The 26,495-nt window shown below is 38.1% G+C and overlaps 1 protein-coding gene across 1 annotated transcript in view; it reads left to right on the plus strand.

Annotated features, from left to right (window-relative positions):
* Positions 1-5,171: 5,171 nt before the first annotated feature.
* Positions 5,172-26,495, plus strand: part of LOC101709177 (uncharacterized) — a 36,006-nt gene continuing 14,682 nt past the window's right edge. The window contains 1 exon segment of the mRNA XM_021251003.2: positions 5,172-5,327. Coding sequence (XP_021106662.2) covers positions 5,193-5,327 — 135 coding nt within the window. The 5' untranslated portion in view covers positions 5,172-5,192.

Below are 26,495 nucleotides of genomic sequence, written 5' to 3' on the forward strand. Positions count from 1 at the left end.
TATTATGGTCTCAGTGTGCTTCCACTTTCCTAGAAATCACTCAAATTCATCCTGTTTTATGGCAAAATAGTGCTCCATTGTGTACTACTATAAATACCACATTTTCTTTATCCATTAATCTGTTAAATAACTTTAAAAGTAGAAGGGACCCAAATATACATTTTTCAAAAATATAAAAATGGTTATGTGAAAAAATACTGAACACAGTTAATCATCATGGAAATGCAGATCAAAACTGAAATGAGATATAACCTCATACCTGTTGGAATGGCTACTATCAAAAAGAAAATAGATGGGCTGGGGATTTAGCTCAGTGGTTCCACCACTTACCTCACAAGCGCAAGGTCCCGAGTTTGATCCCCAGTACCAAAAAAAAAAAAAATAGATAACAAGTTTTGGCAAGGCTGTGGATAAAAGGAAACCCTTTCATACTTTTAGCGAAATGTGAATTACTACAATCATTAGGGAAAACAGTATACAAGTTTTTCAAGATATTAAAAAAACAATACTGCCACTGGAACCAGCAATCCACCTATTGAATATATACACAAAGGGAATAAAATAAGCATCCTAAAGAAATATCTTCAATCACATGTTTACTTTAGCATTACTCATGTTATCCAATATATGGAATCAACTTAATCTTTCATCAATAGATAAATAGATCAATGAAATAACATTCAGCCTTTAATATGAAGAAAATTGTTTTACTTCTGACAACAGAAGTTTGGAGAGCATTATGTTAGGTGAAATAAGCCAGGCACAGAAGAAGAAATGCTGTATCATCTCAACTATATGTAAATGCTGTGTTGTATAATCGTAAATACTGACTAATCCAGAGCTCGTGGTCTTAGCCATGACAGAGCTAAGATCAGATGGTCTTTAGCCAGGAGAGAACTAAAGATCAAGCCCCCCAAAAGTAATAAAACCATTGTTTGTTCTTCTCTATTCTTTTTTCTTTGTATATTATTCTTTTATCACCAGCTGCCCCCCCCACCCCATCAGGCTATTGAGCATCCCCCGGTAACTGGTCGGGCTGTCAGTCCTGACAGCTCAATTTTTTAGTCCCCGTTTAATATGCACAATCTGCTGTGTTGGATACCTAGAAAAGAAAAAAAAAGTGTATTTAATTTAACTAATGAGCACCAGTTTTCGTGTGGTAGGGCGTCAGCTAAATCATGCATAGTATTTTAGAGCACAGATTCTGCACTCAAAGTGCTGGGTTAAATTCCTTGGTAGCCATGTGTCCTTTCACAATTATTCAATTTCTCTGTGTCATGTTCTTTATATGTGAAATGAATGTGACTTTATTACGGACAGCTCAGTTAGATAGAATTTCACATGAAGTCAGAGAGGGACTGAGCTCTGAGAAAGCACAGAAGATAAAGAACACCATAGTATTAGAAATAAGTCAAGGTGTTGAGGGTCTTAATTTTTTTCAGAGGAAACCAAAATTCATGTGTGGTGTTGTAAGGAATAAAAAGATGTAAGTGACAAGGATTGCACTCTCTGAAACGCTTCCATTTGGGCACACTAAAAATATATGCGCATAAGACTGGGGACAGTTCAGAGGTAGAGCACAGGATAGTGTTCATAATTTTCTGAATCTAAGCTAGCATGAAAAATGCACAGGAACTAGTTGCTAATCCGTAGTATCGAGCAGGGGCACATGTGTAGCAGACCATCTGCAACAGGGTTTTCAAGCACAGCACTAGTGACATCTGCGGCCAGTGTTCCCTTCTGGGAGGCGTCATGTATGTTGGGTGACACTGATTAACATCCATGTCCCCTACCTACAAGATGCTAGTAAATAATCCTCATGAATGATGTCATGACCAAAACAAATAACTTTTGTTTTCCAAAAGTTTTCCAATATGCAAGTAGCACGATGAGATCTCATGTGAACTTTCTCCATCATCCATGTCACTTCACATCATGACAAAAAGGACCAGCAAAGTAGGTGAAACTTTCTGAGAACACCACATTCACATGAATGTGAATGCTGTTATTAGAACACTGTTCCAGCATTAAGTGCCATTATTAATCTCTACCTGTACATAATTTACCAATTAAAATGTATCATAGGCAAGTATGTATAGAAAAAAGCAATATATATTGCACTCTCTGGGGATCTTTTCATCAGCCACCCATGGTGCGAAATGTAGACACTAGCTCAAAAGTTTACAATCACAGTTTTTTTTTGTTTTTTTGGTTTTCAAGAACCATGTGGATGTGTCTGGAGATTTTTTTTTTCTAATGATATAAAAGGGGGAGTGGATTTCACTGGCACCTTCTATATTTAGGCCAAGGATGATGCTAAATTGTTAAATATCATTCAGTGAACAGGATATCCTTCAATACAAATAAATAATTTTCTGGTATAATGACAGGATTGATTAGCTTTTTTGGTTTTGATTATCAACTGAGTCTCTACCCTCTTTCCCCTTTCCACTGAGCCAATGGATGGGCTTAATCTTTCAACTCAATTGCCAATTAAACAGACAAATAATTTTTACAAGTTCCACTTTTTAAGAGTTTCTTGGTCCTTCTGGATTTCTGATCATTCCCCATCAAAAAACTATGAAAAGTTCCCCAGGCGCTAATTTTTTTTTTTTTTTTTTTGGAACTGGGAATCAAACTCAGGAACTTGTGCTTGCGAGGAAGGCAGCAGAACCACTGAGCTAAATCCCCGGCCCAAACCATGTTTTTTTTTAATAGCATAAAATACAGAATTTTCACTTAAGAGGTTTCAAGAGCCTGAGAAATTTGTGTACCAGAATTCCTAAACTGTGATCCAGTACTGTAATATTCTATGTGTTTTCTCATAATTCCTGTAGCATGACAGGCTGCGGAGAATAACCAGAATAAATCTGTTCCTAGAATTCAATTGAAATATCTCTATATTCATTGTAACACAATTTCTAATCAATAAGTGAAATAGTTATGTGATTGAGCCTCCGGCAAATTAATACTTAGGTCAGTTACACTGTTTGAAAGGGAGAAGTATTTAGGATGCTTAGCATTTGGCTACAGAAATAACACAATCGATCAACAGTGTTGTAAGGGAATCAAGAGATGCTTTTAATAAGCTCATCAAAATATGTAAAACCCTAGGCACAGAGCAGCCTGTGACAACTTTCAAGTGGAATGGTGAGGAAACTACTGAAACACCAGAAAAAGTGAACAATTTACATTTGACTAGATGTCTCTATACATTTTGTCATGTGGAAATGCTTCATGGCATCTTTGTTTCCAATAAGTAATAGTTCTTGCATGGTTTAAATCCACATTCAGTATTTTAGAATAGTCCTTTTCTACTTCCTAAATAAGTACAGAAGAAAAGCAAGGACTCTCCTGGTTTTAACTCAAAGACTTGGTTTGATTATATGTTGATATCAACAAGGTACAGAGCAGTGAAATATAGATGACACATGTGTAAACAGTATTGAGGGGGGCTGGGGATTTAGCTCAGTGGGGCCGCCGCATGCCTCACAAGCGTAAGGTCCCGAGTTCAATCCCCAGTACCAAAAAACAAAAAACAAAACAAAACAAAGACAAGTACTGAGGGGTTTGTCTTTTCAGGGGTTCTTACTGGTTACTATGGATGCTCCTTACAAAGTACTCTTGATGTGCAAAGTGCTGTTGGGGTCACACTGAAATAGTATATATAAAGGAAATCTGCAAGGAGCAGTCCTAGATAAAATCCATTTATATAGAATTCTGAAGAAAGACTGGTGCACTTGACAGTTTATTTTGTTCAGACACAAAATATTAATTGTATTAGTTTTTTGGGGGAGGCAGGGGTTGCAGTTACAAAATGCCTAACATGAAGACCGTAAGAATAAAAATATTATTTTAACTCATGACTTCCGAGAATGAACTCTTGTTATCTGTCTCCTATGCAGAAATATTATAGTGGAAGGAAATATAGAGAGAAAGCGAACTACCACACCAGAACCAGGATGCACAGAAAAAACAAGTACCTGAAAGAGGGGTACAGTCCTTCATGTCACACCCCTATGACTCAACCAGACACACCAGAAATGCTTTAGTAATATCGTACTTCTCTAAAGTCAAACAAGATATTAATCAAGAATGTCACATGACTTCAGGTACTGTTTTCCTTGTAGAAATATTAATATATTGAAAGATGGAGAGGTTTAACCATGAGGAAGGAAAAACAGAACAGGGGAGTTTACAGGCTGAATTCTGTACGTGTCCCCACCTCAACACCAGGCATGATGGAGTGTAGGGATTACATTTCAGCAATCATTCTGGCCCTCTTGCTTGGGAATATATTTGCCTTCACATTTCAGGTTTTCTTTGTGACCCTGGATAAGATAGGTTGCGAATCTGACACATTTGAAATGTTTGCTGTTTTCTTTAATCTTAACTCCTTTGCAGAATACTGTTATAATTTACTTTATTTCTTCAATAATTGTATTCCTTTTTTGTCATATATTTATTTTCTTGTCTTGAAATGGTTAAATTGAGAGTGTGAGGAAACTTGTCCACGCAGCCAGTAGCTACCTTATTCCAAATTTTTGACATCACACCACGTCAGACCCTCCTCTCTCCATTGCATTGTGTCCTGGCCTTGCCTGCACTCCTGACTTTCTCTCACGACTGTGCTTTCTCCACGACATATTAATTCTGGAGCTCTCTTAGCACCTTGTGCGTCCATTCTGAGAAGCAACACAAAGGAAGAGCCCAACGAGTCCAGCCAGAAGTCAGGAGTAGCCCGGGGTGATGTATGTCTCTAATCCCAGCACTGGGTTGTCTGATGCCGGAGGATCACAAGTTCAGGGCCAGCCTGGGCTACAGAGTGAGTTCAAGAACAGCCTAAACTACACAGCGAGACCTTGTCTCAAAACACAAAACAAAATCAAGCCAAAAAAGACAGTGGGAAAGCCTGAAGAATCAGGAGCAAACTCCGCTTAAATTCAATTATCCCTCAGGTTAGGACATCTGGGAGAGCCGCCGCTCTAGAAGTCTGAGTCACAATCCGCTATTTGAGCTCCGCTCACGCAGGTAGGGATTCGTCTCTGTTGTCACTCTCGGCTCAGGGGGTTGGCAACGAGCAGCAGCCAATCACTGATTAAGAGGCGGGCATTGAGGCAGGAGCCAATCACTAAGAGGAGGCCGTATGAACTGTCCAATCAGGTGGGAGGAAGGAGGGCTCTTCCGGCGTCATGGCGCCGCAGTCAGCACCCGCCCCGCGTTGCGGAGAAACATACCGTCTGTCGCGACCTTTCTCTTTGACTTCTGTCGGCCCTGGGCTGCGTGGGAAGGAACCTGGGCGACCCTCAAGTCCCACAATGGTGACGGTACAAACTGGGATGCGATGGGGTGAGGTCTCGGAAGTGGCGGGAACCAGCAGTGGCAGAGTGCAGACTCAGTGTGTCCCAGGTCCTCCTGATCTCCAGCTACGTGTTCCCTTTTGTCCTTACTGCTTTGTGTAGGGTCTGCCCATCTCTGGGTCCTCAGCTTTCTGTCTTCCCATGGTGACCCCACCAGCCTAGAGTGCAGTCTGAGGCAGCCCCAGCCCACAGCTGTCCACCTTGCAGGGAGATGGGGGTTTGCGGGGAGACCCTGATTCACGTGAGGGGTTGAACAGAGGGAGCTGAGAGGCGTGCCGCTTCCCCGATCTTCTTCTTCCTAGCTGCAGACCTGATCGACCCGAGTTTTATAAATGTCTGTGATGCAGAATCTCAGATTCACATCTTCCTTCCTTGAGCAGGTGTTACTTCCTGATGACAGAGAAATCCTAAATTTCCAATATTTCCCCACGTTTCCAAACACATTATAGGTATTGATAGAGGTAATGAGAATCAAAGGAAATTTTTTAGCATTGGTAGGGATGAGATTCGGTGGTGGGGCACTTGCCAAGCATACATTGAACTGTGTTGCAGAGAGCAACACAAAAAATGTATCATCTTAATTATTTAGGTGCTACCACTGCTCACAAATAGACCATTTATGTGAGGCCTTCTCATAGAGTTTAGAATGCTGAGAAAAATGGAGGAGATGTTAGTATATTAGCAAGGGCAGCTGAAAGTGTCCCTGCTAAGGACAACTTCCAAAAGGGTCTGCAAGTTACCACACTCGAAGAAACACTTTGAACTCTGGCATCTACATGGAATGTGGTAAGAATGGAAAAGGAGAGGAATGTCAGCTCTTATAATTGCTATAGTACTTGTACTGTTTGTAGACATTGTTTTAAAAATTGAAATGCTGATTGAGGTGGACTTTATATTAAAGCAGTACTGCAGTTGGGGGTAAAGCCCCAGAGTTAAGGTCTGCAGGCATAGGAATGGTTTAGGATGAAAGGGCTTTCTGTTTAAGGAAGAGTAATTGGGAGAAGAAAGTGCGAGAGGAGGGCACACGGGAGGGTTCAAATTCAGCACCTCCAGCAGACAAGGTCTCCCTTGAGGTTCAGGTTGTTCTGAAGTTGACATAAAGGAGGGGTTGTGTGCTGGCTCAAATTGAGAATGGGTCAAAAACCACAGATAGGAAGGAAAAAGGGGAACTTATTCAATGTTAGATAAATATGTCTTCTGTTATTACTGATTAGGCAACCTAGTCTATTTATTTTTTTGGTACCGGGGATCGTATTTGTAACCTTGCGCTTGCGAGGCAGGCGGTGGAACCACTGAGCTAAATCACTGGCCCAACCTAGTCATTTTTGAGGAAATTAAAAATTATGGAAATTCTTGGCCTTGTGGGCCTAAAAGTTAGGTAGACACCATCATCTAAGTGTGATGGGAGAGGATTTCTTCAGGATCCAAAAGATTGCAAGGTGCAGTTATCTTTTTATTGTACAGGAGATAGAACTCTGGACTTTTGTTCTGATTTACATTCCCCACACCTTTTAATTTCCTTTTTTTTTTTTTAAGTTTTGAAATTTGAGATCTGCCCTTACTAAGTTGCCCGGGCTGGAGTGAACTTTCCATCCCCTTTCACCCTCCTGGAATCCTGAGATAACAGGCATATGCCAGAATGTCGGGCTAATAGGTGGATCCTTTAATCACTGCTACTAACCAGGATTCCAGTGCTTGGGTAAATTAGAGATCAGTGACACATGGTGGTGCACACCTCTAATGCCAGCCACATGAGAAACAGAGACAAGGGTGTTACAACACCAAGTCCACCCTGGACATTTGAGCAAGACTCTGTTTAAATATGAAATAAAAATACAGGGGACGCATCTCCTCTCTAAAGTAACTTGTATAACACATACAGGTCCCTGAATTCAATCGCCAGAACGGAAGAATAAAAGAAAAAATGATAACGAATTCAGTGGAAAACTGAATTTGACTTCAATTTTATAATTTTTTCACATTAGTCGTGTGTGGTACAATACTTGTTCAATATGCTGGGCAGCAGCAGTGAGTTACTGGTTTGTAAGCAACAAGATATCAAGGGAAAATAGCCAGGGATTTACACTGCCCCATATTCAATAAAGTACATAAGATTTTTATTATTTTATTATGAAATAGGCTTTGTGTTGAAAAAATGTTCTTGACTATATATCCAGGTAATTGTGTTGAGCAGTTTCAAAGGAGCCAAGGGTCAGCATGATGTTTGCTAGATGAGGTATACATTAGTGCATTTTCAGTATATTTTATTTTTTATTTCCTTTTGGTTGATGAAGATATTTTTTCTTGCTAACCTAAGCCACATATGTATACTTATTGCTTTGGCTCTTTGTAAAGTGCTCTTCTCTAGAATATGAAACTTGGCAAATTGTTTCCTGTGTTGAGTGCAGTGTTTATGAGATTATTCTGAGAGACTGAGCTGCAAGAACATTGTGAGCAATGTTTGGATAAGGGAGCAATACTCTAGGTTTTGTTCTCTGATTTTGGTTTTGTCTGCTTGGTGTGCCTTGTTATTATTTTCCTGCATTATAGACGACACTCTGGTCATACTGTCTGATTTGCTTCACCAGGACAAGGGGATAGGACAGAAATTGTCAATGAACAGACACAGGATCGTTAGCTTGACCGCAAGATGCCAAGCTTGTATGATGCTGAAGAGAATACAATTCCATTTTTACCATTGTAATTTATGCTGATTTTGGCAAACCTTCTGTTTTAAACTTGTAGAAACTATTTGGATTCTAACTCTGAGTTTCTTTCCCTTGTCCTCCCTCTATGTCTTATTCCCCCTTAATGGGCTGAAGACAGGTCTGCCCAATACTGTCACCTCTAAGACTTCGGGCTTCTTCCCCTTTGTGGTGACTTGTATCTCAGAGGAAAGAGGCGACACTGAGCCTGTGTTATGTGATTCATAGTTGATGGAGAGTACAGTCCTTGAAATCCCATTGACGCCTACTGAATTCCCCACTCTGCAGAGAAGTCGCTTGTGTTGGTAACTTGTAGAAGCCTTTGCAAATGGCCTACAGAGAATGGCACAGCTGAGATAAAGCACTGAGCTGTAGTTCAAGGCACCCCCTAATCTGGCCTCTACATCTCCCCGTGTGTCAACATGGACCTCCCAGCAGAGGAGCCTCTTCAGGCTGCTCACTGTAGTGGCATCAGAAAGGCAGCTCAGGTGAGGAGGACAAGGCCAGAGAGTGTGCAGGTACAGACTCGGTAATTTTGGTAGAGCTTAAGTTTGGGATGCAGAGCAACAGATGGCAGCTCTTGGGGTCTTCTTGCTTCGCTCTCTTCAGGACACCATGTCATTCAGAAGGTTGTGCATCTCGTGCATCTGCTAAGTCACCGATTCAGCCACCAGTAATTCCATACTTCAGAAAACGCGTGGATGTAGCCTAACACCTTCTTTGCCTTTTCCACACTTACGGGAAAGTAGGCTTGCCTCATTTTATCAGAGATACAGATTCTACATGGAACATTCTCTTTCTTGCTGCCCTAGAACCAGATTTGAGAAAATGCCATAGATGCTTAGGAGCACTTTTCCTGGTGCATAGAGTGCATATCCTTTTAAAGTCTTAAATACACTATCCATACTCCCAACCCCGGTGAGTAGGAATTCTATTTCTCATGAACAGCACCAGACTTTTTCTAATTAGTCGAATTTGATGGATTCACAATGCAATTCATTTGCTTCTATCTTTTATGTCTCCTTTTATTCTTCCTTTTTCTTCTGTAAGCCTTTCTGTATATTATCTGCTTATATCATGTGCTTATATTTGTGATGAGGATACTTTTTCAGTAAAAGCTTCTTTCTCTCCCAGGTGTTTGTCACTTGTAGAGAATGAAAATACTTCCTTGTGTTTTTTTCTTGTGCGTGTTAAGTTCTTCAAGGAATTTCTTTGCTGAATGGAAATTCTAATTCTTATGCTTTTTGTATCTTTTCAAAGTCACCTTTACATTTGTGGCTTCACAATTTTATTTCTGAAGTTTTCTTCATTCCTCTATTGCAAAGGCATTTTCTTTTGCTTCTATTTTTGACAGTTCCATATTCCATATTTTTGTTTTACATCTTCCTGGAGTGCAAATTTGAATGTTTGCAAAAACCAAATTACTTGGCCCATAAAATGAGCAATTTGTAACCGTTAAGGATTCCTCAATCACCTCTTCCTCTTGATTTCTACTGCCAACCTTAACAAATCTGTTTAAAATAAAGCAGAAGTATTTTTTGATATTTCGTATAAATTTAGTGTGTCTCCATGTTGTTGGAGGTTCAGACTTAAGTGACTTAATTCTATACCATGTTCTGAACAGTGGCCACTAGTCTGTATTTTTTTATTTCAAATTTGAAAAATATAGTGCTATCCTTTTTCAGAATGATTTTTGTCATATTTATAGTTGATACACTGGTATTATAAGTATAGTTTTATTAAGAGTGTATTTTGAAGAATTTATAGCATATTACATCATCAAATCCGAATCTGTACATTAGACTCTGCATATTCAAATCATCTTGTCCAGGTCTCTCTTTGTTGTTGTTTTGAGACAAGGTCTCACCACATAGTTCAGGCTGGCCTTGAACTACTGTGTAGCCCAAGCTGGTCTCAAACTTGCAGGGGTCCTCCTGCTTCCGCCTCCTGAGTGCTGGGATTACAAGCATGTGCCACCATGCCTTCCTATCTAAGTTTAAAATAGTTTGTAATATTTTTCTCTCTGAATATGGTGGAGATTTTAAAAGAATTTTTTGATATTGCTTTATAAAAATAGACACATAAATGCTTGGTAGTGTGAGAAATGATTTCTAGGTGTCAATGAATCTTTCCTTTACAGTGATATGTGAGGAGCATTTTCTTGTATAAAACCTACTGACACAAATTGACTGAAGAATAGAATATGTGTTATCTGCTTTCAAAGTAGACATTAGAACTTTTACAAAAATTGATGCAAGTTCTCTCTCTCATTAAGTGTATTTTTAACAATGTAGTTTCTTCCATAAAATGTTCATTATATTCACATCTCATTCACATTTTTGGCCTTTTATTCTATTAAATTTTTTTTCCATTTTAACTACTAATAATTTAAAAAGTGGACCCTAAAAGCCCTTTTGTTTTCTCTGTAGTTATTGAGCATGTACTAAACTTAAGAAAAATATCTGAGAGCTATTTCTTTATAACAGATATATTAACCACAGGGAATTGCTGCATATACTAATCTTGATCAATTTATTAAAAGGTTCAGTAAATCTTTTGTGACACCAGTGAGAGATGAATTTATGGAGGGAAGTTTTCTGAGTCACTTCAGTTATTTGCCAACTTAGTGTGTTCACCAGCATCATTCTTCTTTGTGTACCGTGTTTGAAATCTTGTATGTTCCTAGGAATTTGTACATCTACCATCTAAAGTACAATATATGAAAATTTGGTCACACTATTTATTTCTCTTAAAATATCTTGGATTAACCAGGTGCAGTGATATGCTCATATAATCTTAGTATTCAGAAAGCTGATACAGTAGAATCAAAAGTTACCACTATGAGCCATATAGTGAGACTTTTTCTCAGAAATTAAAATATCTATGATTTTTATTAAAATTTCTCATTTTTATGTGTTTTTCTGTTACTATTGTCTTATTAACTCGCCATCTTGTTCATTTCCAATATATTAATTTTTGTTTCATTAATAATTGCTTATATCTTTCCTGATGAAGTACTTTGCTAATTATATTTCTTAAAACCTGTATATTTAACTGAAAGTTTTTTATTTCAAACTTTCACACTATATACTTAAAATATCACCAAACTCTTCACATTTCTAAATCCATGTCATGACTTACTGTTAAAACAAGAGGGCCAGGGATTTAGCTCAGTGGTTTTGCCACTTGTTATGCAAGCACAAGGACCCGAGTTCGATCCCTGGTACCAAAAAAACAAACACACAAACTGTTAAAACAAGAGATGACTTAGGAATTTTCCCTCAAAAACATGGGTGGACTGGGGATGTAGTTCAATGGTAGAGTACAGCTTAGTGACACTGGAGTCCTAGAGTCCCTTCATCGTCCTTGTACTGAGCAAAGAAAGCACATAAGATTTTTAAAGCTATTCATTCTTTACAATTTCTAATTTTTAAAATGCAATCTAGACAGTATTTGTACTTTGTAAATGTGGAAATTTTAATATGTCCTAATTTTTGTAAACCTTGTCTGTTTGGAAAACAAGTTAGATATATCTAATACCTTCTGTGTGAGTATTATTAAAGGAATTAGAATACATAATTTTTACTTTGCCTTTCTGAAGTCTGTTAAAATTTGGAACTACAATAATCTACCTGTGTTTTATTGATTTAAATAGGTCTACTTCTATCTCAGTGAATTTGTGCTGTTTATTACTTGAATTCGAGGAAAAACTTTATTACACTTGTGATTTTATGCTGGTTGCCTAACAATACAAAATCTTGCTACGTTGCCCAATTTGAACTTGAAATTGTGATTCCCCTTGGTTTAGGCTCCCAGTAGGCTGGGTTTACATGTGCGTGGCAATATTACTCATTGCCCTTGGTTTTTAGAGAATAGGAAATAGGATGTCTGGCGTGACCACCAATTATATGAATTGAAAATAAACATAAATATATTTTCAATACTCAAACACTATCAGAAGAAATATTCTATTAAAAAATCCAACTCAGATATGTTTCATAGAACATTTGCCCACTATGAGAATCCTGACCATTCCATGCCTGTTTGCAGTGGCACTAAATGCATATACTTTCCTGTATTCCATGTGGAAAAAATCAGTTATTTGCTAAGCTCTGGCTCAAGATCTTAATATTTTGGTTTCATTTTACCCTGTCACCGTGGTGAATACTATGATCATTGTCACTGAATAGATGATAGAGTAATGCACAAGCTATTCAGTACCATAGTAGTATTAGGGTACAGTTTCATCTGTGTGACAGCCTGTGTTTTCACTATTGTGTCTTTATTTTGCTCAGGACCTCAGCAAGTAAAACAGCCATGCTTGTTGAGAAATATTTAACTGTCTCAGTTTATCCTCTGGCTTCTTGATTTTCCCTTAGCTCCAACCAGTTCCCCTCACGCTGTATCTGCTGAGGTACCTGCGCACCCTGCAGGGGAATCTCCTCTTCAGGGTACTGTCTGGAGTGAATGCAGACTGCACACATCCTTGTACTTCTTGTCTGCTTTCTCCATTTCTAAAATTGTGATCCGTGTCATCATCAGTGCTTGTCAGTCTGTGGTGTCTCTGCATTTTTTATCACCTGTTGTCCTGGACTAAGCGGATACTCTTGTTCTTCACCTTTTGCTACACTCAGCCCGTGCTCATGGCTATGGGTTATGCTAGGAATGAGTCTTCCATCTTTGCATTGTGTTGAAATGTGCTCTATAATCCTGTGACTTTGCCCATCTTTTGGACTTTTGCTTCAATGTGTTTAATTATGGCAATTCTGCTGACAATAGCTTTCTACCTTTTCTTTAATCTAATGTAATCCAGGGTACTCTCTGCAACATTTCTTCTTGTGAAATGTGCCTGTACAGAGAAGTTCTCCCCATGGATGTGCTCTCATAAGCTCTCCAGTGCTCATTGTCCTCTCCTGTGTCTTCACTGGGGCTGCCACCTTGAGACTCCGCTCTGCTGAGGGACCCCAGACTGCATCGTCTGTGTGTACGATCTACCTCACTGTGGTTGTCAACAATTCTCACTCCTCATTTGTCCTTTATTATACTTGCTACCCAAATTCTGGAATATCTCAAAGTCTCTTGTTTGATGAGTCTGACGTACAAGTTTAACAATCCTGTCACATTCTGAACAAGAATCAGAAGAACACCAGGAAGAAGGCTTGCCCTGTCAAGCTCCCACATAGAAGATTTTGTCTAGGGATGTAGTATATAGGAACAGATTGGTGTCTGTGTTTCTACCTTTACTCCCAACCATCGGTTCTTTCCCCTTCTGAGTCTCCCACCCTACCATCGTCTGTTCTTTTTTCCTTCTTTCTTGTTTCTTTTCTCATTCCTTTTTTCCTCCATTCTTTCTGATTTTTCTCCTTGTCCTTTATTCCTTCCTTCCATTTCTTGCTCCCATACACCCTCTCTTCCTTCATTTCTTTCTTCAAACTTCCTTTTCCCCTACCTTTCTGCATTCATTCATTTTTATCAGTTGCACTATGACTAGTGCTTTAAATTATTTGCATATATATCATCAACTATGTATTGTCTTTTCTGCTGACTTCACTAAGATTTAATCTACTTACCATTTGATTCGTTCATTTAAAAGGCACATAATCATCACTCTAGTATAGGTAGAATATTTTCTTTAGCTCCTAAACAAACTCTCCCTCCTTTACTTATTTCTATATTTTTCCTACTCCCTACCAATGGTTAATTTACTGTCCAGTCTATAAATTTTCATGTTCTGGCCATTTTGTATAATGGCTAATTCAACATATCTATATTTCTAGGTTTTTTTAAACATGGCATTTTAAAGATTGAGCCATATTGTAATTAACATTTATCAGAAACTCATTTTTTATGGGTGCATAATATTCTTTTTTGAGGATAGCTTAGATTTTTGCTTATGTTTTTTACATGGACATTTAGTTTATTTCTACCTTTTAGCTTTGAAGAATATTAAGCTTATATTTTCGTGTATAAATTTTTTATAGATATATGTTTTCATTTTGGGGGCGGTTACCAGGGATCTAACTCGGGACCTTGCGCTTGTGAGGCAGGCACGGTGCCACTGAGCTACATCCCTGACCCCATATCCTTTGTTTATATGCTTTGAGGAACATTGATGTAAATATGGAAACTGTTATAATTGCATTCAAATTGTTCCATTAGAAATTCATGATAAAAACTAATTCCCAGTGAGATATACTAAGCTTTATTTGAGTAAATATATATATATATTTGGGGCACTTAAAATGCAATTAAAATTAGGTAAGTTTTCGTTTTGGTATCCCCTGTATTGAATAATGAAATTGAAAAGAGTAAGAGACAATGCACACATGTGTATATTGAGTCTCTGTCCATTTGATGGCCTGTGTGAAATCAGGACTTTCTCAGCATGAAGGCCCTTACCAGATGTAAATGTTCCACCTTAGCCCAAACTGTGAGCAAAAGTAACCTCTTTTCTTTGTCATTTACAGAGTGTGAAGTATTTTGTTTAGAAAAAGAGATAAACTGAGAAAATATTTGTATGTTTCATCATTACAAAAACTGGAAGAGAATGTTCCAACATGATTGCCCATTTATTTTTTAATTTTATTTTTCTCAGTACATGTTAACAGTACACAATCATTACCTCCATTGTGAGGAATTGGGGCCGAATTTGATTCGTTTTTCCATCCCTATTCTCCCTCCCTCCCTCTTGCTTTTCTTCTCCGTCCATCTGTTGGTCCCCTTTCCTCTTGCGAAGGATTTCTCTCTCGGCTTCTTATTGTCTCAATAACTGATTGCTTCTTCTCTACACCCTCACCAACGATCGTTACTCTGTTTCTTTCTTACTGTGGCCTTAGTGACCAACATGATTTTAAGAATTGCAGATATATATATTTTCATCCTAAGAAAGGATGTTTAGTTCCATTTTTATATTTAGGAAGAAAGAGAAAACAATACAAAATAATCATTATTAAATTGGAAGTGAACAGGGCTCGAATCATAGTTTTCTGCAGATGATTGATTGAACAAGCCGGTATATTCCAGGAATGTGGGAATATAGAAGTAGAAATGTGTCAAATGCAGGCCAGCATCAGTGTAATAACTCAGCCCTGCAAATATTCCATTCTTAAAAAGTGAGAAGGAAATCCAAGCATGAGACAATTGAGGAGATCCGTGGTGAGTTTGGCCTAACTGGCTGTTATGATTCTGTGAGCCAAATTTGATATATAATTACCAAATTCGAAATAAAAGACTCATGTTTATAGAAAGGAGTGGAGTAAGAATCAACTTTTTTGTCAGCATATACGTGACTATGCAAAAGTGTCATGTTTTTATGTTAAGTTTATCCTCAAAAAATTGAGTTGAGGCCTGGGAATGTATATTTCCTTTGGTACTCTCTCTTTTTTTTTTTTTTTGGTACCGGGGATTGAACTCGGGTCCTTGCGCTTGCGCAGCAGGCGGCGAAACCACTGAGCTAAATCCCTGGCCCCCCTGGGAATGTATATTACTTGCAGAGCATTTGCTAGTATATAAAAGGATCGTATTTAACCCCATTGCTACAAGAAATTAAGAAAGAAAAAAATTGAGTTGAATTGAAATCGGGTTGCACTGAGATCAGAACCTAGAAGACGTATCTGTATTTCCATGTGCATTGAAGAATGAGCCTCAGTAACTATGATGTGAAAGCAACATAAATGCATGTCAATTTTTCTGTTAAGTTTTGAGTTACTAAGAAAAAGACCTGACATATTTTAAAAGAAGAGGTTTAATTTCGGAGGTTTCAGTCTTGGTCAACCAGTTTCATTGGTTACGTAATGAAATAAGGCAAAAATATCATTAGGTAATAGCAAGGAGACGTAACTGTTCACCCTTGTCATCAAGGAGGAGAGAGCAGGAGCAAGAGAGAAGTGGTAGTGGAGGAATGCCCTATCCTAGAGCACATGCCCACTAGCCTTCCTTCTGTAGAACATCAATACGTCTATCTACCGAATAATACTCCCGAAGAAGTCAGAATCTGCATGTTAGGGTTAACGTCAAAATAACAAGTCAGATTGCAACGAAGCTTACATGCCATGGTATTTTGAACTTCTGCTCCATAAAAGTTTTGAATGCATAAGAATAATATGGATTATTATTCAGTAGATTATTTAGTCTTGTAAATCACATCCTTCCATTCAAGACAACATATACTAACATGGAGGTCCTTCAGTGTAAAACTCCAGCCCTGAAAGTTACAACATGATCACGTTTGTGATCGCATCTGTAATACTTAACTAAATGGAAAGAGAGAGTTTAATAATGGTTGACATGTGTCTGGGTTGAAAACCGGGATGTGTTCATGAAAACATACAGTGTTTTTCTTGCACAGCGTAAACAGGTTCCGGAGATTTCCCAGTGACTGTGGTGAATGTTATATTATCCCACATAGGGTTGAAATTACTAAAAGAATAGTTGATAGTGTTTTTACTGCTTTCTCAAAAAATAACTACATTAAGTGACAGATATGCTAGCCAGATTGTGAGAATCATTTCTCAATATAGACATGTACTAACCATTTTACAAATTTCAGTGTATGCAATTTTATTTACCATTATGATTTAAAGAAATAAATTAAAAATTGCCTAGTTGAGCCAAATTAAAATGATTATGACTACATGTTATGTCTAAAGACTTAACCATTACTGCAGATTTATAAGAGTAACATAGTTTTGCCTTAATTTCTGAAAAAGAATTGGAATATTTAATCCATATTTACACTTGGCTTATTGGATATGTGGAAGAATTGTTTTGGGGATATAATTTGGGAAATAAGTAACATTACAAATCATCAGAATATCCCATCCACGACAGTAAGATATGTATGTATACAGAAAATTTGCTAAGTTTTTGGACTTAGCTTAACTGTTTTCATCTTTATAGATATTGCATGCTTTTTGCTAGGTATGAAAGGTTTTCTTAGAGAGATTTTGAATATATTATGTACAGATGCCTGTGTGTCTCTTGGATTCTGTCTGTGGGATCCCAGGTACTTTAATTTTAATTATATGTAAAGATTCATTTTTGTCATAGGCTTCATCTAAGTGTATTGACACTGACAGAGTGAAGTAGCAGTCTGTTGCATGAACTTTCATTGGGTACCCATGACAGTGATTATATGCATTAGTGAGGGAAAGGAAATTGGTAAACACTTGCAAATGGTTATCTACATCATTTAGATTGAAAGAGCAAAGGGAAATACTGGTTTTTCCCCTCTGGTTGCTATCATTGCTGCTGGTGCACCATCCACTAGCAAAGTGTTTGTTGGCACCATTTTTGTGCAGAGTAGCTGCCCTAGCAATACCAAGAGTTGTTCATTTAAAAGTAACAGTTATTTCTCAAAGTTGTGAAGGCTGGTAAATCCAAGATGAAGGCATTCAGAGCAGAAATGTCTAGTAAGACGTGGTTTATACATGGTGCCTTCTAGTTGTGTCTTCACTTGGCAAGAGGGGATTTGGCTTCTTATGTGTGCATGCGTCTCATTATTAAGGGTTCTGACCTCATGACCTTATTCCCCAGTGTCCCCACCACCTCATGCCCTCTAGTTGGAGAGTAGGATTTAACACATACAACTGGGGAGAGCTCAGTCATTCAGAGCACAGATCAGTTAGAAGGTTTACTGTATTTTGAACAGTGTTGTAGATTGTATATGGTTTAATGTTTTCCCAAGAATTCCTGTGCTGACATTGTCTCTTCACTTACCTCCAGTATGTGACTAATAACAAACCCATTCCATTGTATTCTCCACCGATCAGTGTCATATTCTCAAAGTAAAATATGCTGCATTCCCATTTTTTCCACCTTCACCTACTACTTCATTGTTGAATGTAGTTCTGTCTTCATTTTTCCTCTGCTTTGAAAAACTTAAATATGGTGTGGGATTGGGTGGGATGAATTTTACCTCTCTGAACCCTCTTTAAGTATTCTATACCTGCTTGTGTTATGTATGTTTTAAAGACTAAAATTATTCATCTTGCAGCCACATGAAGTTCCAAGCTTGTATGCAATGCCCTGTGAGTATACACTTAGAAAGTAAGTGCTTCCTCCATGTGGACTTTGTTTGCACATTAGAATTTTTTATCCTTCGAATTACTTCATGAAGTCCAGTACTTTTTGACATATTTGTTTTTGCTGAAGCATTAGAGGAGAGAAAAAGAAAGAAAATGTGTTTGATTTAAGCATGCATTTACGGTCAGATGTTTGTCTGTGTAGTTTTTTCTGCCTGCTGAGAAAACAGACTCTAGAGGAAAACAGAGATAGGGAAGACCTAGAAAAGGTGTTTTGAGTATAAATGTGGTGTGAGTTTCCACATTTGGGACTGTCAGGGGATGTAGTGTGGAAAGTACAAAATATTGCACACAAGGATAGAGGAAGTGAGCTGATTTTATGCACAACATTTTTTACAGTACATATGTAGTATCTTTTTACACTCACACCAAGATTTTCACGGCTGGAGAGACACCAACTGTGTCACTAACAATTTCACTGAATTCTTATACTACCTGAATTAATGGTTGAATCCACAGGTATAATTGTGCTATTCTGTTTTAACATTTTTACGTCTTATGCTAGTTAAATACAGGGTCCAGGCTAACCCACTTTCATCTACCATGGCTACAAACTCACATTTCCACAACTTAACCCTTCTATTCTTTTTTTTTTCTCCTGATTTACAGGAGTAATTCACAGGACTCACAAAAACACTTAACTTACTGTTAGCATTTAATGAGAATTGAGCCCAGGAACAGCCTAATGGAAAATGTGCATGGCAGTGTATAAGGCAAGGATAGAGTAGACTTTGCATATGTAATCAGAAGTCCCAAACTCCTTGTGCTCCTATTTGTTAGCAAACACTGAAATTTTTGTCACCTCATCATTTAGGGATATTCACAGAAGATTCTCATATATTCATATGATTAGCTCTTTGCCTTTAATAATTCACTCAATGTCAACTCTCTTTTTCCTTCCCAAGGATCCAGTGGAGGAATCAATATTTCAACTGACTGGGGAATTAGAAACAAAATTATTTTTAAATATTTCACCTTGTAAGGATTCCTTGTTTTCTGGATTTTATACCATACCCTATTCAGAAGGTACCTGAGTTCCTCAACAATTAATGGTGGTATTAGCTTACCAAGTCCAGGATTTTCACTTAAGAGATTTCAAGGGTCTTACAAGCTCTTGGGTCATAATCCCTAGACTGTGGCCTGTAATATAATGTTCTGTATATGTTCTCATAGTTCCTGTGGTTTGACAGACCATGGAGAATAGCCCTAATAAATGTCATTGGAATACACCTAAAGCATTAGTGTATGTCTTGTTACACAGGTTGTTATATAATTTAAATTAATGGATGTGATTGAGTTCAAGAGGATTCAACCTTGGGACAGTTAACAGTCTGTGAAAAGAAAAGAACCTTGTAAGATGCTTAGGGTTTGTGATAGGAACGGCTCCCTGGGTCAGAAGAGCTGTGATGCAGTTAAGAGGTGATTCAAGCAAGGTAAACAAAACACGTCAATTCCTAGGCACAGAGCAGCTTGTGACAGTGTTCGAATAAAAAAGGAGGGAACAACTAGTGCACAGGAAAGAGTGCATAATTCACATTTCATTAGTTGGTCTGTCTATTTTGTCCTATGAAAATGAGTTTTCTAGCATCTTTGCATGCTTTTACTTTTTGCAGTACCAGGGAGTTAACCTAGGCCCTCATTCGTTCTAGGTGAGCTACCACTAAGCTACAATTCCCAGCCATGTTTTCTAACCAGGAATAATTATTTACAAGTTTTAATTCATATACCTGATGATAGGGTTTTGGGTTTTTTTCTCTATTTCAAATACAAACCCAGAAGGAAAGAAAGGGCCCTTGTTTGCTACTAAAATTTTGTGTTAAGTTCCTTTGTCCCATTTAACTTATTGATGTTGGAGCAAGTGAGTGACATTTACTTGGCAGCAGGAGCTTAAGGTAGTGGCTTTACCCTGGGGCCAGTATGAAAAGCAAAGGGCAGCAGTGTCGCTCCCCTGGGTGCATCCTGGCCTGCACAGCTCTCTTGTTTGTGCCTCCCTGTGCAAGGAACAGCTCTAGAAGGACTGGGACATGACTTCAGGTCATCTTTCCTGTGGTGAAATTAATGTGTGGAAGGAGAGGCTTACAACCCATGAAGAGGGGACAGCATATTGTGGAGCATTTGCTGTGTTAAGTCCCTAGGTGTCCTGCCTCATCACAGGAAGTGATTGCGTATGGGACTACATTTCAGCTATCATTCTGGCTCTTACTATTAGAAATACTAGTCTTCAGGATTCAGATTTTCTTGGTGACCTTGGATGAAGTAGGTCTCCTGTCTGAGGCAGTTGAAATGTTTCCTTTTCTTTCATGTTGATTCCTTTTATAACACTATCATATTACTCCAGTTTATTAAATAATTATATTCTCTTCTCTGTATATTTTTATATTCTTTGCTGAAAATAAGCAGATTGATAGATAAGGAGTGAGAATGTTTGTGCTGTGAAGCCAAGTGCCTTACTGAACTTTCTACCCCTTGAAAATACTGTGCCTTTCCTTTGATTTCAGTGCATTTGCCATTGCTAGAACCCAAGTTCTTTGTGCCCTGTGGTTTTCTCCCTGTGACTTTGAGTCTGGAAGTACAAAAGCATGCTTGTAACCTCATGATTAGGACAGCACACAGTGAGCTCATTGAGTGCAGTCAGAAGACAGTGGTGGTGCTTAAACGCTAGGAGGAAAACCTACTTCTATACTGTGATCCCTCCCAGTGCCATGATTCCTCAGGCTAAGTCACATCAGTGTCAAACAGGGAGTGTATCTTTTTCCTTTTGTCCCTCTTGTCTGAGAAGGCAGGAAATGAAGCTGACGTGTATCAGCAAGGAAGCATTGGGGCTGTATGAACTATCCAGTCTGGCATGCTTGCTCAAGAAGGGAGTCTTCCTGTCAGGTACCCGAGTCAGCAGCTCCCAGTGTGTTGCTGAGAGCTATGCCTGCTGGCTCAGGCTGACACACTATGTGGGTTCTAATGACTGCAGGCTGCATGGGAAGGGCTATCGGAGACTCAGTCCTGGAAATGGTGAATAAAGTCTGTGGTAGAGGCATAAGGTCTGGTTGGAAGTGGACAGAACCAGTCTTGGCAGGACCTGGGTTTCCCTGCATTAGCTAAGGAGTATTTGTTTCTACATAGCAACAACTGCTGGCATGATCTTATACCTTCTGGACCCTTAGGGTGCAGCTGAGACAGTTGCCAGGAGCTAAGCATCATGTCCAAGGGAGGTGACTGCAGCATCTGGGCCCTGTCACAGGCTGCTCTGCCTGAAACACTGCCCACCGTATCATGCAGTGACAGTAGGAGAGTGGTTGGGAGACTCCTCACTCACGTGGAAGGCTTGTGTGTGGGTGGGCGGATCAGTGGTGTGATGGGGCCCCGTCTTTAACCCATCTCCAGACCTACTGTTATAGATTGTATCTAAAGTGTACCCCAGGTGTCTCGTGAGTTCAGAAGTCGATTGGATTCTGTGGGCCTTATACGCAGGGTGTTCATCCACTGGTGAGTTCAGCAGCTGAATGTGCTGTTAGGAGGTGGGGCTGGGTTGGAGGAGGGTCCCTGGTGCTGTGACTTAGAAAATATATTCTCATCTCTGGCTCCTCTCGTCTTTCTATGCTGTTTCTTCCTTGGAGCCGTGGACTGAAACTTTGACCCAATCTAATCTTCTCCTTTAAGTTGTGGGTGTTGAGTATTTGTCCAGGGGAATGTAAAATTGGGTAAGCCACCTGGTGATGCTGAATTTGGTAAATCTTTAGGATCGAGGCTCTCAGTTTTTTTCCTCAGCCCTAGTATTCGTTGTGATGAGAGTGAATTCCTAAATTTGAAAGCTTCCCACATTGCCAAAGACACAGTAGGGTGTTTACACAGACCATGAAAATATGCAGAAAGGTGTAACATTGCTGGAGATGAGGCTCAGTGTTAGAGCACTTGCCTAAACTCCTGTGTTACATCAACAGCAAGCAATCAGTGAGTATAGGAAGTAAGTAAAAAAGTAGTAGTTCCTCCTATACTTGAGAATGCCCAGAAAGTAAGATGATGTTATCTGTTTAGGAAAGGAAGATGAATATAATCTTGCAAAGTACAACATTCAGAAGGTGCTGCCTTTTAAACTCACACAGAGACTCTCTTTGAAGTAGGGTATTCAGATGTACCTGTGATTTGAATACTAGCAGAAAGAGGTGGGCACCATTTCTCAAATAATTGCTATAGTCCTTGGATAGTTTGTAGACATTGTTTTTAAAAATGAAATGCTGAGTGAGGTAAGACTTTGTATAAAAGCAGAAATACAGTAGTGGTAAACCCCCAAATGCTGGCCTGCAAACATACCCATGGTTAGGCATGAGAATGTTTTCTTTGTTGAGAGGAGAAGAGGGAAATAGATAAAAATGGAAGAGGAGGGGATGATGGAGTGTGGCAGAATCAGCTCCTGAATCAGAGAAGATTTTCCCTTGAGGTCAGAATGTTCTTAGTGTGACATTAAAGGAGGAGTTCTGTTCTAGCTTGAGTTGACTGTGGGTAAAATATTAGAGGGATAAAGCAAAAAAATTTAGGAAATGTTAGATAATAAGTCTTTTGCTATTACTGATTAGTTCACTTCATCACCTTAAAGGGAAAATTGGAAATTAGAAAATTGTGTCTCCTTGTTATGTGTTAAACAATTATTTGGACAGCATTACCTGTTGCAGAGAGTACTCAGATGAACACGGGACATTCATTCTGATCTACATTCAGGCTTTTAAAATTTTTATTTTTATTTTGAGCCTGGAGTTCTCTGTTGTACAATCTGAGAATGAGAAGTAAAATATTTGTTTTATGTCTAACTTAAGTATGTATCATGATCCACAGAATAATGATGCAGATTAACTAACTGGATAATTCCATTCCATCTCCCTGTTTTCATCTAACTATTACTTAGAACTGGCCCGGGATAAACTTTTTGGACCCTTTTTAAGGGTTTATCTTCTGATCACAGCACACTTACTTGGTTTAAACTCATTACAATGTTGAAGGAGTTAATAATTGAGATTACTATGCTATTATTGTGCCGTAAAGATTTTTTGTCGTTTCTTTGCCTCAGTTTATTGCCTATAACTTTTTAGGGAATGTTGTATTTCAGCCACTTTACTCACTTTACTGCATCTGGACTTGGGTTTTTTCTAGTTGTTGTTAATTTTGTGTGTGTGCGTGTGTAGTTAAATATATTGGTGATACATTTCTGATTTTATTCCTACAAGTAATAATAAACTGGGCATAGTAGTACAATGGCTGAAATCCCAGCACTCTGGGAGGCAGAGGCAGGAAGATCACTGCAAGTTCCAGATCATCTGGGAATACATTGTGAGATGTTGTCTTAAAAAAGAAAAAAAATTAAAAAGTATAAGAAAAGGATCACTTGTGTGCAGATCATAAAAAATTCAAAATATGTAAAAATTTAATATATGAATTTTTCATCTGTTGTTTTACAGATATGTGTTTTGTTACTGTGTGACTTGCCAATAATTGCAGTGATCTAATTTATTTGTATTTGTCCTTAGGTGAAACACCATTTCTTTGATTTTATCTTGGGTTTGTTGATTACTTCTAGTATTGAGCATTTTTTATATGTGAGCTTTTGACATACATAAAATTGTTTCTCTCTGTATGACTCTGCTGCATATGGAATACTGTTTACAGTCTCCAACCCAGTTGTTAGTAGTTGATACATAATTAAACAACAGGTATTTGTTTCTTTAAGCTAGTGATATATACCGTGCTACACCATCTTATTAATCCTAGTAGTTATTTGTTCATTCTTTAATTTTTCCAGTGTCTGTCATAATGTCACATGTAAGTGAAGACAGCTTTGTGTCCCATCTTACTCTCAAGGACTTGAGTTTCTCTTTTTTCCTTCTGTTTTCTGTGCATCCATTGGTATGATGTTAAAATTTTTTCTTTTTTAAGCTTATAATGGGTGACGTTAACTTAATAACCAAATTTGCATGTTTTTAATAATTTCTTCTCATTGTGGGCCATAATCCTAAGTGAATAGCAAGGAATAGAATTTCCTGTTATCTGTGGAGTGATCTGCACTATTATCTTTGCTGTTGTCTGGTTTTCTGAAGTGCAGTGTTTAAATATTAAGTTGAGGTCTTTGTTCTTTTCTAGTGCATGCATATATTGCTTTAATTTCTCCAGAAGTAAGCCTCACAATAGTAATAAGATGCACAGTTATTTTCTTTCATTCACTTGGCTCCATTTTTTATTAGTGCGTGTTGTCAGCACATGATGGTTGCACTCCTCATGAAACATGCATAGAACATGCTTTCATTCTTTCCCCTTCTCACCCTGCCCTCCCCGCTGATCTCCTCCTGTTGTCTCCTTCCCATTTGCAGAAGATCTATCTCCCCATTTCCTGTTATGCATGAAGAACTTACTATTTTACCAATCTTTTCATTTGACATGTATCATTTAAAAATTTATGATTTAATATCTAATTCAAGTTTTGAAAGTATGTTTCATTTCAATATGGTATGAGAGCTTCTTTACATAAATTCCCTTTGGCTATAATAAGGTCTTTGTAGTTGTTCTGAACGTGGTCTCTGTTGGTGAATAGTTTTTGTGATTTGAGAGGACTGTGTTGGATGAAGTATTCTGAAATACCCAAAGTCAATTTAAATGACCACACTGTTGACTTTAACTGTGTAATTAGCCAGGCCTCGTGGTGCATGCCTATAATCCCAGTACTTGCCAGGCTGGGGCAGGAGGAGGATTGCTGTGAGTTCAAGGCTAGCCTGAACTGCACAGTGAGACCCTTTCTAAAAAAGCAAAAACAAAAAATACTGTGTGAAGATTTCTTGACCTATCAATTACTTATGGAGGTGTTTTGAAATATTAAAAAATAATTGTGGATCTGTGATTTTTCCTTTCAGTTTCATGTTTTGGCGCATGTCATTTGAAGCTGTTTTTAGTGGGTTACATGTGAATAACTTACTTTTTGTTGGAGAACTGCCTTCTATATCATTATATGATCATTGTAATCCTTATCTTCTTTGAGGTACAGATTGAGTAATGTCAGGTTAATATAACCTTAGCAGATTTTGTTAAATCAGTGCTTGACGTGTGTGTGTGTGTGTGTGTGTGTGTGTGTGTGTGTGTGTATCCTTTGTTTTTGTACCAGTGATCAAACTCAGGACCTTCTGCTTGCGAGGCAGGCACGGCACCACTGAGCTAAATCCTCAGCCTGACTAGTGTATATTTTTGTATAACTTTCTATTCTATGTTTTAAAGTTTATCTTATATTTATTATATTTTTAAAATATCTGTGTACATTTTAGTTGACAGGTGGAAATGTGTTGTAACTCAATGCCTGATGTATTGAAAATTTTATATATTATCAGATGTTAAAGTTGATCAGATTATTTTACAAACCTTTCATTTTTTGTAGTTAGAACACTTCAAATTGATTGCTGTATTAATTTTCCAGAGTAAATTACAGTGTTAACTGTTTTCTTAACTAAGTGCTGTTTCACAGCAGTATTAATAAGTGTTGAGCTTATTTTCCTTGCCCATATAATACTTACTATACATTCTTTAAACAGCATATCCATCACTTCCCTTTATGTAAAATGTATTTTTTTCCTAGAGAACACAGGTCTTGTTTTCTTATCTACTTTCACACTTTTAATTCTTTATGCAAATAGTACATGAATAAAGAAAGTGTGTTAGGGCCGGGATTCAGCTCAGTGGTACCGCCGCCTGCCACGCAAGTGCAAGGTCCTGAGTTTGATCCTTGTTACCAAAAAAAAAAAAAAAATGTTAATTTCTTACTGATTTGTTTGTAGGGCTTTTTTTGCTTAAATTCTTTTCTTGGTACATTTTAGGTGTAAAATATGTTTACATTTATCCTTGGGTACTTGTACCTGTACATGATGTATCTTGGTTCTTATTTTTTCCCCATTCCCTGTTCTCCCTTCCCTATGTACATAGACTTTGTTTCCATTTTTTCCTATTCTCCTAATTTTTCCTTTCCCTTCTTTCCTTTCCCCTTCCCCTCCCACTTCCACTACCCCTTTGGACCTTTTCTTCCTATTTCAAATTATCAGTTATTTGTTTTAATCATTTTAATCCTTATTTACACTTTCACTTTCTCACACCAGAGAAACTATTCAGTATTTACACATGTGTGTCCTATTTCACTTAAGAGCATGGCCTCAATATGCATCCATTTAGCTATAAATGTCTCTAGTTCCTCGTTCTTTATGGATGAGTAGTACTCCATTTTATAAAAAAACAAATCTTCTTTATCCAGTTTCCAGTTGATGGGCACTTGGGCTGTTTCCAGGCTTTAGCTATTACAAACTGTGCTGCTATAAACATGGGTGCACATTGTA

This window comes from Heterocephalus glaber, unplaced genomic scaffold, assembly GCF_053883595.1.
Source record: "Heterocephalus glaber isolate CG9 unplaced genomic scaffold, H.glaber_assembly_v1.0 deba00001761, whole genome shotgun sequence".
NCBI classification, from domain to species: Eukaryota; Metazoa; Chordata; class Mammalia; order Rodentia; family Bathyergidae; genus Heterocephalus; species Heterocephalus glaber.